We start from the raw sequence: 15,111 nt of genomic DNA, 5'->3' as shown, positions 1-15,111 counted from the left end.
ATGCCTCATGCCAACAAAAACAACCAGTCTAGGACACTGTGTTAGGAAATGAAGTCATATTCGGGGGAGCAGTTATTTGTTTGGATGAATGTCACAAGTAAAGTAATCAAACAGAAGGAGGCCAAATATCCAGTTGAATAAATGTCCTAGTTACTAACAGATGGTTAACATTATTCAGCCAGTGATCCAAACCCAACATTTACATTTTAGTCATTTAGCAGACGCTCTTATCCAGAGCGACTTACAGTTAGTGAGTGCATACATTATTTTTTTATTTTTCATACTGGCCCCCCGTGAGAATCGAACCCACAACCCTGGCGTTGCAAACGCCATGCTCTACCAACTGAGCTACATCCCTGTATCTTTAAGTGTGTGCAGTATTGTCCTACTGTAACATGATAATCTAGTGTCCAAGGTAAGTTAGCACCCATGACAGTCTAATAAGGATGGATACTCTCCTCAATGGCAGCCAGAGTCACAACCTGAATGGAATGGAGGTTTATGTGTGTTTGTATGTGTGTTTGTATGTTTTTTATGTATTTACTGTATATATGTAAGTATAGACGTGACTGTGTGTATGTGTGTGTGTATGTGTGTGTGTGTATGTGTGTGTGTGTGAATGTGTGTTTTCTTGGTATGTTATCATTTATCTCCCATTCACAGCCTTGAACTTTGTCTGCAGTAGGGGGCCTGCTGCCAGGACACATGGACGGTTTGACCTGAGCCATAGAGCCTGATACCTAATTTATTTATTGAATGCTGTTCCTGTTATTCTTGGACACTGTTTTTTAAGGCTACCACACAATCTGCTAAATTGTTTCAGTTGGAGATTTGTGCTGTGAAAAGTGTTCTCTTGAAGTGTTATTGTGCAGTAGCTTTGACATAAACTGGTGTCATTGTGACTTTGTAGACCAGAAAGCTCGTGGCAATATGACATGAAGATTAGATATTGCAGTCTACATATGGAAAGAAAGTACCCATACACACTTCATTCCAGCTTGAACAAAAAGTAGGCCTATGTCCCGTCAATAAATAATCAGATCTATGCAGAAACGGAGTGCTCCTTTTTCTTTATTGAAGACTAAAACAAGCTCACACTAAAGTTCAGTGGTCTGAGTCCACATAATTAAACACAATAAATCAACATAGTCCGGAAATATAAAACAGCTCTGTGATTTGTGTATTTACAGTCATTCAATTTAATAAATAAATACATTATATCTTCCATGCTTCTGTCAGGAATTACAGAACTTTCGTGATATTCAACAGACTGTCATTCTGCTGATGTAATGGCCACTGGTAGTGCCCTTATTATCTAAAAGGATAAAGAAACTGAATTCTGAAAATATTTTATTCTCATATTAATACAAAAATATGATGAAATGATAATAAATATATAATAGATCTATGTGAAAGGTGACTATTTTGAAACTACCAAAGCATCTCAATATTGATTAATTATGGAAAACCAAAGGCAGTAAACACAATTAACACAGTTAACTTGTAATGTGTATTTTGTGTATGTTTAACACATTAGTTAATTCATTACAAATGTTAACACCCATCACACAAAAATGCTTGTCAGACAAAAACTTCAGGCATACGCAAAGTACCAATCAGAGTGTAATGATTCTAAAATAAATATAAGCATTTATTTATGTACATCAAATGTTTAACGGTGTACAAATTCTACACTGGGACATCATGACCAAAAATTTTTACAAATATGTACATATACATTATGAACATAATATTTATATATTCATGATCTGCACTGTTCATGTTAGTTAACACACATTTCTGGATTTGTTTCATATGGCTATTGAATTAAACAATCTCTTTAGCCCCAACCCCACATAAAAAACATAACAGAAACATAAACAAACATTTTCACTGACTCAACAATAATGTCTTTGTTAGGCTTAGGCCATATGTAATTACCCCAAACTCGCTCTCTGTGTAATGCCTGTAACACTGTCGCATCCTCAATGTCAAACACATTTAATTGTAAACAGTTAGACACATTAATTTCACTCTGATCTCAGAGAAAGAAGTGTGAAACATTGTGGCCTAAAGCCACCTCAGCACCATCATTAGTATTTGAATAAATCATCTGGTTAAAAGGTTATCAGCATGATATATAATGCACTTGGACGGCTTCTATTCCAGTACCTAGAACTGTCATAATCAGTTTTTACTTAGTCAAATAAATCTACCTAAAACTCTCTCCAGTAAACAATGCTGTGAAAACCATTAAAAGGCAACTTATGTTTCTGAACCTGAATGAAGACATGAAGATGCTACACTCTTAGAAAATTGGGATCAGCTGTCCCCATTGTAGAACCCTTTTTGGTTCCAGGCATAACCCTTTTTGGTTCCAGGTAGAACCCTTTTGGGTTCCATGTATAACCCTCTGTGGAAAGGGTTCTACATGGAACCCAAAAGGGTTCTACCTGGAACCAAAAAGGGTTATTCAAAGGGTTCTCCTATGGGGACAGCCGAAGAACCCTTTAAGGTTCTAAATAGCACCCTTTTTTCTAAGAGTGTAGTCTGTGTACTACTGTTGCATGACACAGTCACATGAACATGGCTCCAATGGTCACATGGTCACATGGTCCCATGACCCAATTTTTTAAGGCTTTCTGTCATAGAAGAATTACACAATTATATACTGCTCTCAAACAGTTGGGCTGAGAGAACGGGAAGCTTGAGAAGGAGGGAGTGACAGAAAGTTAGACAAGGGAGAAAATGAGAAAGATACATCTCAAACAGACTGTCCTAAATCTACTCTCTTGGCTTGCAATTAAACACCATAAAAGGGAAATGGAATGTTCCCACAGCAATAGTGTTACCAAGGCACATAGACATACAGGATAAGCGTTAGTGTGTCTAACCATCCATTTGGATAGTGCTCCACTAGTGAGGCAATGTGGACGATTGGTATAAAAAGCTATGATTTGACTTTATCCCTGTCTGGTGATGATATAGAGGTTAAATTGGCACATGTATAGAATTCAAGACGACATTCACTATCAAAGGGATTCATTTCAACAAGTGGCTCAGGTGTTAGTTTAAGTCCAATTTTGTTATTAAAACAATTCAGGAACAAATAAATTAGTCTAGACATAGTGCAAGATATGATCCGCTCATTATTTCTCAACATTTTGTCAGTCTCGGTCATAAGTGAAATAAATACCTACGTTATTTACAATACCTCATTTCTGAATTCTACGTAGCAAGAAAGAGAGAACTTTCTCATTTCTAAGTGGTGTTCAATAAAGTTGCAGTCACCTCATATATCAAGGGCACTTCTTCACAAAACACTCAAATATTACAATTACATTACTGTTCTTTCATAATGTGGTTTAACTTCTGGAGAGTCCTCCATTTGTAAGATATTTCACAGTTCAGACAAATTGTCTCTGAGAAAAAATGCTATGGTGTATAATGGGCCAATAAAACCCAAGCATGGTGGAGATGAGTTGATGGTCTCTTATGGCTCTGGATTGTGCACAAATGGGCAAGAAAGTCTGGATGGGAAATCTTCCTCCTTTTCCTGCTTTTCTTTCCAGAGGTTCCATTTGTCTTTGAGCACACAGTGATTTGGTCAGCGGTATGACACTTTCTCTGGCTTCTTATGTCTTTGAGGTTGTGAGGTAAAAAAACAAAAAACAAAAAAAAGTTTGTCCAGGTAGCTTATATAACATGTCTCTCTTACTCCTCTGCTCTTTCCTCTTAAAGCGTTTGTGTTGGCAGGGAACGTCAGTACGACTGTCAAGCCTCATCATCAAGACTCACAATCTGTCTCTGAGGGGAAGGACACAAAGATGAATACATTAAGTCACTGAACTACAGCTACTACATACCATAGGCTACATATCCCTATGCTAATACTTCAAAAACACTAGCATACTCCAAGTGACATTGAGATTGACTGTGTATGACAGATTGGCCTCTTACCGGTGGGTAGGAGTAGCCATCTGGACTGTGGCTCCTGCATATGTGCACCTGGTCTTCAGTGGTCTTCTGGTAGACTGGGTTTTCAAAGTGAATGGTGTTAGTGTTCTTCAGCCTGTAGTTCCTCCACAGCAGCACGGCACCAAAGGCCACCAGACACACAATGGCTGAGAGACAGAGAGAGAGAGAGAGGTTAGAGGGGATTTGTTGATGCTAAAGTGGGGTTTTAACATCACTGGTGTGTAAGAATAATTCTAACTAACTGTGTGTCTAAGTCAGTGATGTTAAAGCAACTTACCTATAGGCAGTGCGATGTATAAAGCTGCAGGGGTTGAAGGGACTGTGGGTAGAGCAGAAAATTCATGGCGGATGTCTGAAGGGAAAAACAAGAAACATATTAGATTAATGATACATCCTGTCAAAGTACGACGTTCCAGGAAAGTTTCATCTTTAAAAATATATATTCATTGCTGATAACTACTGCATTTAGTGAGAGCACACATTCAACTCATGCTTACCCTGAGTGGTAACTTGAGGCACAGTGGTAGTATGGGCCTGGGGGATCCTGGGTCTATCTGGCTGGGCAGGCTGGGGGTTGCGTGGCACAGGCTTGGTAGTGCGGGGAGGTGCAGGTGTAACTGTGGTAGTGATGATGGGGGCCTTAGTGGTGGCACGGGCTGGAGGTGCAGGGGAGGTGCGGGCGGGTGCCGGTGGGGGTGGGGGGTTGGTGGCGGGAACATTGGGCTTGACTGGAGCTGCAGGTGTTGGTGCAGCTGGTGAATACACAGAAAACACTTAGGTTAGAGATTATACAGGAAGCAAGGGATTATATATTTCCCCTGTGTTATGTTACATAGAGAGGCTTAGGGTGCTAGCTAGATATATACCTGGTACACATTTCCTCATGTCTTTGGCCAGCAGCATGTTGTCAGGGCATGCACAGGTGTACTTGGGGGAATGTATGCCCACCTGGGGGGCTGCCAGACACATGAACTCACAGCCTCCGTTGGCCACCTTGCACCAGTCCCTGCCTGGAGTGGGGCAGAGGGGAGGAGGGGATTAAGTCTGGGTACTGGTTTGTCTCAATAAAAAGCACATTGCTATTGCTATGCTACTGCAGCAGTGTAACTTAATTGTAATAGTCTGAGGCTCCAGACACAAAAATAGCACTTTGAATAAAATGCATCCCTGAGGTGCAACCATCATGCCAAAACACATTAGTGCCTAACTCCATGGCTACTCTTGCATATACAAACTACTGATCTAACTAACAATGGGAATATTAAAAGCTGAGAGACTTGATACATACCAGTTGGCTGTTTGAGGTTGTGGTACAACACAATGTCCTCTGGGGATGCCAGGTGCTCTGCCACAGGCTTGATGTCCCTGCCCGTCACACGGTTGGCACTCAGAATGGCATTATTGCTGACATCTGTCCAAAACACTCTTTCCTACACACACAATACTCCATTATAACATTTATAATCTCTGCATAAACATATGGAATATATGGTTGCTTTCAGACTTAATTTTCATAGTGCCTCATTTGAAAGTTATGATTTTGGCGCTCACCTCAAACACAGTGATGCCTAGGGGATGGGCTAGCCTGTGTTCATCTATAATGAGTGTCCTTCGGCCGCCACCCTGGACGTCAATACTGGAGAGGGTGTGCAGCTTGGAGTCCACCCAGTACAGCCGCTGGTTCAGCAGGTCTGACCAGGCGAGAGGATAAGAGAAACTAGTCAGACCAGCGTGACCATTCAGAAACACACACACAGTTATGCATGCGCACCCACACAAACAAAGGTAGGAAGTTATGAAAGTGCTCACCAAGGGTGATTCCATTGGGCCACACAATGTCGTCTGTGACCAGAGCAGCACGGTCTCCTCCGTTCAGACCTCCCTTCTCAATCTTGGCTGGAGTTCCCCAGTCAGTCCAGTACATGAAGCTAGGAGGGCAGGAGAGCACATTTATTGAAGCATGTCATCATTCAATAAATATCCTGTGTAGACTCAATGTTTCAGTTATTATGCTCATTTCTGAAGCCAGTGTGGGACCTACTTGCTGTGGGGGTCGACCACGATAGCGCGGGGCTTGGCCAGGTCATTCTGGAAGAGAGTCTTGCGGCGGCTCCCATTGGCGGTTGACACAGAGATGCTGCTGCGGATACTGTCGGTCCAGTAGATGTTGCCGTGGACCCAGTCAAAGGCGATGCCTTCAGGAGCCTCGATGTCGCTGCCAATCACAACTCTGTGCTGAGCTGTGTCTGCAGCCAAGTCCATGGAGGTGCTGGATTGTAGGAGAAGGGTGGAAAATAGAGAGAAAATATATCCTTCTAATTATCATCATCATCAAGATATCACTGGGAGCAATAGGCCTACAACAGGGCTCTATGGATAAAGAAAACATGGAAGCTTTGCTCACCAGTAGATCTTCTTCTGGGAGATGTCAGACCAGTAAATCTCCTTGGCAACCATGTTCATGTCCAGAGCCACTGCGTTCTTCAGGCGGGGGATGACACGGGTGTACTCACTCTTGTCCAGTGTCATCTTCCTCACCTCATGGCGATTGGTGAAGAACAGATAGGCTACAGTGCCTGTGTGATCAGACGAGAGAGTATCGTTCCAATTACTGCAATGCATGACCCATGACAATTTTAAAATAAACTTGATCAACACATGAGCAAAGTAAGCATTCAGTCTTTCTTAGGTCCGATACTTACCGATGGCCTTGCAGGCTTTGGTGGCTGGGTCGACCTGGTAGCCCTCCTCACACTCGCACTTGTAGCTGCCCATGTGATTGACACAGATCTGGCTGCAGATGTCTGGGCTGGCACACTCATCGATATCTGTGGGAAGAGGTACAGGACAGATGTCACATATGACGTCTGTGTAACTGACACAGTGTTGGATAAGGTAAACAGTGGCGTAGGGTCAGACAAAGGTGGTGTGACAGTAACAGCACTGAGTCATCATGGCTCCACAGGGAAGTGGCCCAGTCAGGACAGAGACCTTCTTACCCCACTATCATCAGCTTTTCACTGCCATCCAGGATTGAACTAAGGCAAAGGCATCAATGGCCACATCGCCTGGCACTAGGCCTAAAGGATGTACCGTCTGAAGTCCACATTGGCACGGACATCAGATCCAATATGGCTGCTGATTGAGCCATCTTTTTGGGCTCTGTGGACAAACATGCAGGTATAGCGGTAAGGAGTTTTACCTTCACAGCGTTTCTTGTCCGTCAGGTAGTAACCGGTGGGGCATTGGCACTCATAGCCGATCTTCAGGTCATTGCAGATGTGTGAGCAGCCGCCATTGTTGTACAGGCACTCGTTGGAGTCTGCAGGGAGGAGAGAAAAGTGACAGTTCACCACACCAGTCCACAACTCCTCCTTTTTCTCAGCAACCACAGCTAGATAGCATTCCCAGGGTTTCCATCCAACAAATTTTACATGAGAAGCTAACCACAGGCTAAACAATATTCCCCCTAAGTACATGTTCCATCTTCACGCTCACCACACTCTCTGAGAGGCTCATCTGACCAGTCCCTGCAGTCGCGCTGCTTGTCACACACCTTCTCCATGCTGATGCACTCCCCACTACGGCACTTAAACCTGGTGGGGCCCTTGCAATGGCTCACTGTGGAGGAGAGGAGAGTGTGAGTATAACACAAAGGTAGTACTACCATTCCAGTAGGTCACAGTAGTAGAAGCAGAGTTAGTAGCTTTAGGTGGGGCAGGAGCCTACCAATGACACAGCCTATTTCGTCACTCAAGTCTCTGCAGTCGTACTGGCGGTTACATTGGCGGCCGCCGTGGATACAGGTGCCATCACCACATTGGAACTCATCGGGGCGGCAGGTGAGGCGGCCTATGGAGAGAAGGAGACATTGAGAGGTCAGTCAGAAATCCATGTGCAACTTACATATGACCTTGAAACAGAGAATATTAAACCAAATATAGCTAACAACAGTAATAAAACGGTAATAAGAGAGAGAGAATGTACTCACTACAGTTGGTCTCGTCAGAGCGATCCAGGCAGTCGAACCCTCCGTCACATTTCCAGCTGCTGTGGATACACTCCCCGCTGCCACAGTGGAACTCCTGAGAGGAGCAGGGCTTGGCGGCACCCTCAGGGGCCCGCGTCCCACAGTTCTGCGGCCACTCGTCGGAGCCATCCGAGCAGTCGGCGTCTCCGTCGCAGGCCCACAGGCGCGGCACACACACAGAGTTGTTGCACTGGAAGGAGGTGGAGCTACAGGTGGCGGGTGGGCAGGAAACCTCGTCGCTCCCATCATCACAGTCCAACTCCTCATCACACACAAAGGAGGCCGACACACACTGGCCGTTACTGCAGCGGAACTCGTTATCTGTGCAGTGCTTGGGCGCTGTGGGAGGAACAGAGACAGGTGTGTTAGAGTGGAGCCTCATTTGTCAGGCTTATATCAGTTGGGAAAGTATGGGACTGAGAGGGAAAAGAGAGAGTAGCTTTGAGAAGGGGAAATGTTAGGAGGTGAGTAGGGGAGAAGGGTACAACAGAGAGTGGAGAAGACAGGACCACTCACCACAGCTCTCCTCATCAGCACCATTCTCACAGTCTGCTTTGCCGTCACAGAGCCAGGTACTGGGAACACACTGGTTCAGACGGCCACCACAGCTAAACTCTGTGGGTCTGCAAGTTCTGGCCGCTACAGGTGCAACAGAAAAGAGAGAACAACCATCAGTGACTGAAACTGAAAAAGATGTTGAACTATAAGTGTGGTTCATTACTCTATTGTATTCCAATTAGCTATGGCGGTATGTGTTACTCACAGCAGGTTCCGGGGAGCTCGTCAGTGCCATCTCCACAGTCATCTGTGTCGTCACACACCCATCTCAATGTAATGCACTTCCCGTTCCCACACAGGAACTGCCTGGTCCCGCATGTTGTCTCTGCGTCTATGAGGGAAAAATACACGTACACACACGGTCAGTCCATGACTATTCATTCTAGTGAACAACAAAATCTCAAAATCGAAATGGGATTTATGGAGCATTTAACTGACTAACATTTACAACCCCAGATACATTGTATAATGGGACAATAAAGCTCTAATGAATGAAACCAATTGCTGTTCTATTTATTTCTGGGCAACTGGCAAAGCACACAAATCAGACGCTTTCCAGAGAGGAGTTGCGTGGCAAGCCAATGGCACTGCAAAGCCTTAGCAGGATAGGACCACCAGTGGTAATTCTCTGCTGTGCTTTATCATCTACATACTGTAAGGTCAGTCAAGAACACAACACATTCTTTGAACACCTGTATCCTGACACCACAATAAACCACAGGAAAAGGAAAAAGTGTCTGTTTTCTGTGTCTGTGGATGTTATCTAAGGCAAATACTTGAACAGACCATAAATCAGAATGTATAGAGTAAAAACAGAAGTGCTAGAGCAGGTTGTGTCTGGTGGGTCTCGTTTCCCAGCTTGCAGTCATATGTGACAGTGAGTGGGGGAGGGGCTGGCTGTTCAGTGGGCTATGGCTGGGATGCTGGTAACACATTGACAAAGAAGCAGGGGGATGGGAGGGAGAGGCCCATTATGACCCTCTCCCTTTCAACATACACACTTACACATGTACAGACACATACACATGCAAATTCCAACCTGCCTATAGAGGAGGAATGTGGAGAATCTACAACTCAAACACACTGACACATGCACACACACATGCACACACACTCACACACACTAATATTTACACATGCCATTGGTAGTGGAGAACGTAGATTTTTGTCAGTATTTGGGTGGTGGTGACTGAAGACAAATGAAAAGAGACCGTAGACATACAGTACTGGCTGATGTTATGTTCTCCTTAACATCTTAATTATCCTCCATGCAGTTCTGAATTGCTGTTCATCCATCAAACAAAGACATTCTAGACCTCCTACAGCTCTCCACCTAACCCCCTATCTAAATCACCCTAGTTAGTGAACTGGAAGAACCAATTAAGACACTGTACTATACATCAGTGCCCCTGGCCACAGAGAGCACTCACAGCATAGTCCAGGTGCCCCTGGGAATTCCTTATCCTGCACTTAGGCCTCAAAACACTGGATGGACACCTGTTTCTGATAGGAGCCAGAGGGAGGGAGGAGCTTGACCAGAGGGAGGAGCTTGAATCACACCACTGGTAGCTGATTGGGTCAAGCGGAAGGTTTGCATGATAATAACACTAGAGACAATAGTGGGCTAGGTACTCTTTTCACTGACCAAAACAGGACAGTTCCTGGGTGAGGTGAACCTTTAGTTACTCACCAACAGTTTTGGTTTCAGGAACAATAATACCTACTGAATTGCAGTACCATGTTACTTCAAGGATGTAAATAAGGGAATTTGGAAAGATTGAACAATTTATGCTCATTTAAGAGAAGGTTCATAGTTTGGCCTACATTTTTTTTACTGAGATATCTTGGTCTTAAACTGTGACAGCACAGTTCTGTTGCTTTTCGGTCCGTTCTATTCAACAGATGTCAACAGCAGATCTGGGAAAGTTTATGGAAATCAAATGGGGCCATCTAGTACAGATATAACTCTGTGAACAAACACTATGAACATGAGAAGTTAATGTCCTCATTCACCATGTCTCCACAGCTAAACAGATTACCGCTATTCCAGTTCTGGACCCAGCTGTCCCCATGTAAGAGTGTACTATGGGCGGCTGTAGTGGTGGACCCTCTTCCATGTGCACTCCCTTTCTTTAAAGGTTTTTATCATTAGTGACTTTAATCTTATCTAACCTGGTTGTCTTATTTTACATTTTAGTCATTTAGCAGACGCTCTTATCCAGAGCGACTTACAGTTAGTGAGTGCATACATTTTTCATACTTATCTATAGAGTCCCCTCGTGAGTGAACAAGACGAGCCACAAAATAAGAGCAAAACAACACCTGAATGAATACCCGCACAACTGAGAGAGAACATAAGCGAATACCCAGATATGATCAAATTTCACACTGTCATCCCTTGGAAAACAGTTTGCGTTCTGGTAAATCACACGTTGGAATGTTGCCTCAAGAGAAATACATGAAAGTAATGCTTTTTGGAGGTGGGCAAGAGGGATTCCTTTAATTCTCAGGGGGGCCCACCACAATGATGCCATAGGGCCATCAATATATCATGAAAGGGTCAAAAACGTGAGGGGAGAATGAAATGTTAAAAATGTGAGGGAACAACAGAGGGTCTAGATTGCAATGTGACTGGTTATTGCATCAGTTGAGGAGAACACATTTAGTTTATTGCAGCCTTGCTATGTAGCCTAATTATACAATAATTCATTTGTAATCTACAGTACGTGAATTTTGAAGATTTTTGCACTTTGTGTGACAAATTCATAGACAGAGCTAGAGTATGGATGCAAGCACTGACCATCCATGGCCCCGTGTAGCTCAGTTTGTAGAGCATGGCGCTTGCAACGCCAGGGTTGTGGGTTTGATTCCCACTGGGGGCCAGTATGAAAAAAAAAACATGTATGCACTCACTAACTGTAAAGTCGCTCTGGATAAGAGCGTCTGCTAAATGACGTAAATGTAATGATATCAAAATTCTAATTGTAACTGTGTTTTGAGGCTATACAGGATTTGTTTACATTTAGCCTATGTTGTTTACAAACATTGGAGGAACAAATGTGGATATTTTGAGTTCTGATGGGGTACAATAGTTGAACTAAGCTCATTAGGTATGTATAAGATATTCTTCCAGAATCAATGGGTATAATTAGGTAGATACCCATAGACTTCCAGTCATTACGCTAATGCTAGTTAGCATTGACTCGCTAAACTACCTCTAACTTCCTTCATACTGGCCACATGGTATCCAGAGTTATTCTGACTCTGGGGAAGTAAAAGGCCTCATTGCCAAAATCCCGAAGTATCCCTTTAATTTATAAATCCTTAAATGGAAGTAGCAATGAAGGACTTTAGCTTTAAAATAACAATAGCCTACTAACAAAATAATTGTCTTGCACAAAAAAGTATTGCACAATAATGCAAAACTGTTAAATGCCGCTCTTCTCAGCATGAACTACAATGCAAACATCCTATTGCCTCGCCCGGCTCCTATTCAACAACCGGCTTTCCGAAACGTCTTGTTGTACATTCTCAAATCTGATTGGCCACGGATGGCCAACAACGAATCAGAGGCAGTGAATGTAGTTAATTATTTCAAATGTCCGAACATTTTTTATAATGTAAATGTATCTAAGTGTAAATGGGAGTGCACTAATAAAATAAACAATCGCCCACACATTGTGTTGTGATAATAAGAAACTATTTGTTTTGCAAAATATTATCGCAGCTTCTTCAAGATGCAACAGAAATTTGACCTACATTCTACAAATAACTAGCCCCCTCCCCCATCGTGATGCATCAGGCGAAGTCAGAGAGAGGGCTATTTAAACATTTCAAATAGATCCAAAATCGCCATTTACGATAGACATAATATTTTACAAGAAGGTAGACTATGTTTAAAAATAGACTTACTTTGCCACTATGCATTAAGGGTCCAAATAACAAATAAGCCAAATTAATTGGGAATTATTCAGAAGTTGACAATACACTAGAGTAGACCTATGTTAGAATAGAAGATACTTACTTGTTTGGACAAAACAGCAAGCCAGGAACACCAACAGCACGCACAGCAGCCGCCACATAGTGTGCAGACAAATTGTTAAAATGATTTACACTTTACTCTGACTTTCAATAAGGTATTATGATACAGCTATAACAATGTCTATGATATGTTACTCCTTTACCAAGTTAAAACTATTGTTTTATTTTAAAGTCACTGCTTCCAAGCTATTCCGTTCCTCTGCTCTTATGTTCTGGATTCAGATGCGCTTGGGACGAGAGGTTAGGCAAGGATGCTCCTGACAGTGTAATAATGTTTGGCAACATCAGACCAATTTCAATGTGGTCCAGGAGTGGGCGGGAATGGGAGGAGCCCAAGAAGCGTAGGGCGGGGTTTGGAGTGGTGTGATCTCTGGAATATAGAGCCTCACTATCGAGAGGCGTGTCTTCATACGATCTATTTTACTACGGTTTTACCCTTTGTGTGTGCGTGTGTGTGTGTATTTTGAGTTCATTCTTGAAGCTCCAGGCACGAACACACACACACACACACACACACACACATTCACACACACACACACAAGAGGCAGGCCTAGACGTACCAATATTTGTCAAAAACCCATTCTGACAGGCGCTTCTAAGTATTCAAAAGCAGAATCTCCCTGGTCAAAACAATAGATAAAGTTCTTTGAAGTTTTGGTCAAAACATGTTTGCTTGCTTTTCCGTGGAGTTGGTAAAAGTGGTAACTATAAATGTGATTCTTAATAGTGATAGGTTCTACATATCTCAGTAAAACTAACTTGTGACATTTTGATAAAACTATACATTTTCATAACTCAGCTCAATCCAGACACAAACAGAAAATGACATAGGCTGTTGGGGTTCCTCGACACAAACAGAGGTTGTCCCTATGAAATACAACAGAACTGAGTGGGGGAAAAGACAAATAAATAGGATGTTAGTGAACCTGCCATAAAGTCATTAATGAGGTATATAATCATGATGTTATCAGCTCATTTCCTGTCTTCAATAACAAAGAGGATTGAACCTCAACTTCCAAAAGGAATTTATGAGCTGCACATGACCAAAGGTCTGACTTCAAATTCTCAATTGTTCTCAAGTCCTGTGAAGATACGCAAAGATAAAGTACAAGACAAAGTTTGAAAATAGAGAAAGCGTGATGGCATATAGCCTTGAACCAGGGTTTCAGTAGCATGTAACAGGAATACAGAGAGAGTCCTTTGACACAAGGCCATAGATTATTCAACAAACAAAACTATTACAGTTCCCATGAACTAACCTCAACAACACAAAATGAACAAAATGCAACAAACCGTGTTGTGTGGGTAGACACAAAGCTCTAGCATTTAGTTCAGCAAGCCAACACCACACTTAATTTCTAAATTCAGATGGGGTTTGAATGAAATATAACTTTCAAGTGAAGAATCTAATTGATTCCAGACAAGCAATTTGGTTGCAGAACTTCCCTCAGACAATAAGCACAGAACATGTGATCAGGTCTATCATGATGGCCTTGAGGACTAATTCTCTTCTAGTTTGTACTTGCTCTATCTATTTTTTATATTGATCTAACCAATGTCCATCAGTGTGCAATGACGCACCATCTCTTATACAAAACACAAAAACGCCACAGCCAAACGACTGTGTTTTTCCCTCATGGTCAAAGCGGCAACACGTGACAACACACATAATAGCAAAATCAAACTGTTCTAGTTCTCATGGGTCTGCTACCCCCGACCAGTATTAGTATGACATCCTGCCATGTCTCTGTCAACCAGTAACTGACTAAAGCTCCCCGTCCTATTTCGGACCAAATTGAACAAGCTAAAAACTATAATCTAATAGTGGCTTCATATCAGATTTGAGGATCTAGCTACACACAGTAGCTGGAAATAAGATAGCAGGAGAAGCCAAGGCTTTGATGATGATGCCAACAGCAAATTACAAAGCTATTATCCTCTCCTTCTGAAGCAATGGTGTTTTATTTAGTATTAGGGAGTGGTAACACAGATGTAATGGTGTTTTATTTAGTATTAGGGAGTGGTAACACAGATGTAATCAAGATTATGTTAGACAGATTTGGATCATACTACACTACATCAAGATGAAAGAGTAACAATTCAATTTCATGTTACAATACCTTACAAAATAATAATTGCTAATTGGTTTTTACACCAGGATTGAGATGTATTTCCTTCACATGGATTCTGAGAAAGCTAACCTACATTTGAGACCATTAATAGGAGTTGACAGTCACACAACTCTCTGCCCTCGGGTGAGAGTTGGTCCTCTCAGTGACCGGACCTTGAATAGCCCGCCATGGGGCATGAAAGCTTCCGAAACTGTGTAAAGGAGAACCACAGAAGTGCCTAATGAGACTGTCACTAATTGTGCTGCCCTCAGTGCTCCCGCTATTGGAATGCTGATTAAGCAGATATGTCTCATTGCAGGGAAAAGCATTCTTCAGATATCAGCTATTCTATTCAGCTTCCTATAAACGCAGTCCTTCAAGAGCAGGAACAAA

The 15,111-nt window shown here is 42.6% G+C and overlaps 1 protein-coding gene across 1 annotated transcript; it reads right to left on the bottom strand.

Annotated features, from left to right (window-relative positions):
• Positions 1-1,333: 1,333 nt before the first annotated feature.
• Positions 1,334-12,881, bottom strand: LOC311149949 (low-density lipoprotein receptor-like). Its single transcript, XM_084187173.1, has 18 exons — positions 12,591-12,881; positions 8,772-8,897; positions 8,525-8,647; positions 7,970-8,347; positions 7,708-7,830; positions 7,477-7,599; positions 7,181-7,300; positions 6,681-6,806; positions 6,383-6,554; positions 6,020-6,247; positions 5,788-5,906; positions 5,530-5,669; positions 5,267-5,408; positions 4,845-4,988; positions 4,476-4,730; positions 4,256-4,330; positions 3,961-4,124; positions 1,334-3,807 (listed from the first exon to the last, which is right to left on the bottom strand). Exons 1-18 carry the CDS (start codon positions 12,646-12,648, stop codon positions 3,775-3,777), a joined length of 2,649 nt encoding a protein of 882 aa, XP_084043299.1. The 5' UTR covers positions 12,649-12,881; the 3' UTR covers positions 1,334-3,774.
• Positions 12,882-15,111: the final 2,230 nt, after the last annotated feature.

Source organism: Coregonus lavaretus (genome assembly GCF_964263955.1).
Source record: "Coregonus lavaretus genome assembly, chromosome: 2".
Taxonomy (NCBI): domain Eukaryota; kingdom Metazoa; phylum Chordata; class Actinopteri; order Salmoniformes; family Salmonidae; genus Coregonus; species Coregonus lavaretus.
Note: the sequence above shows the minus strand (reverse complement) of the source record. Positions and strands in the feature narration are given on the sequence as shown.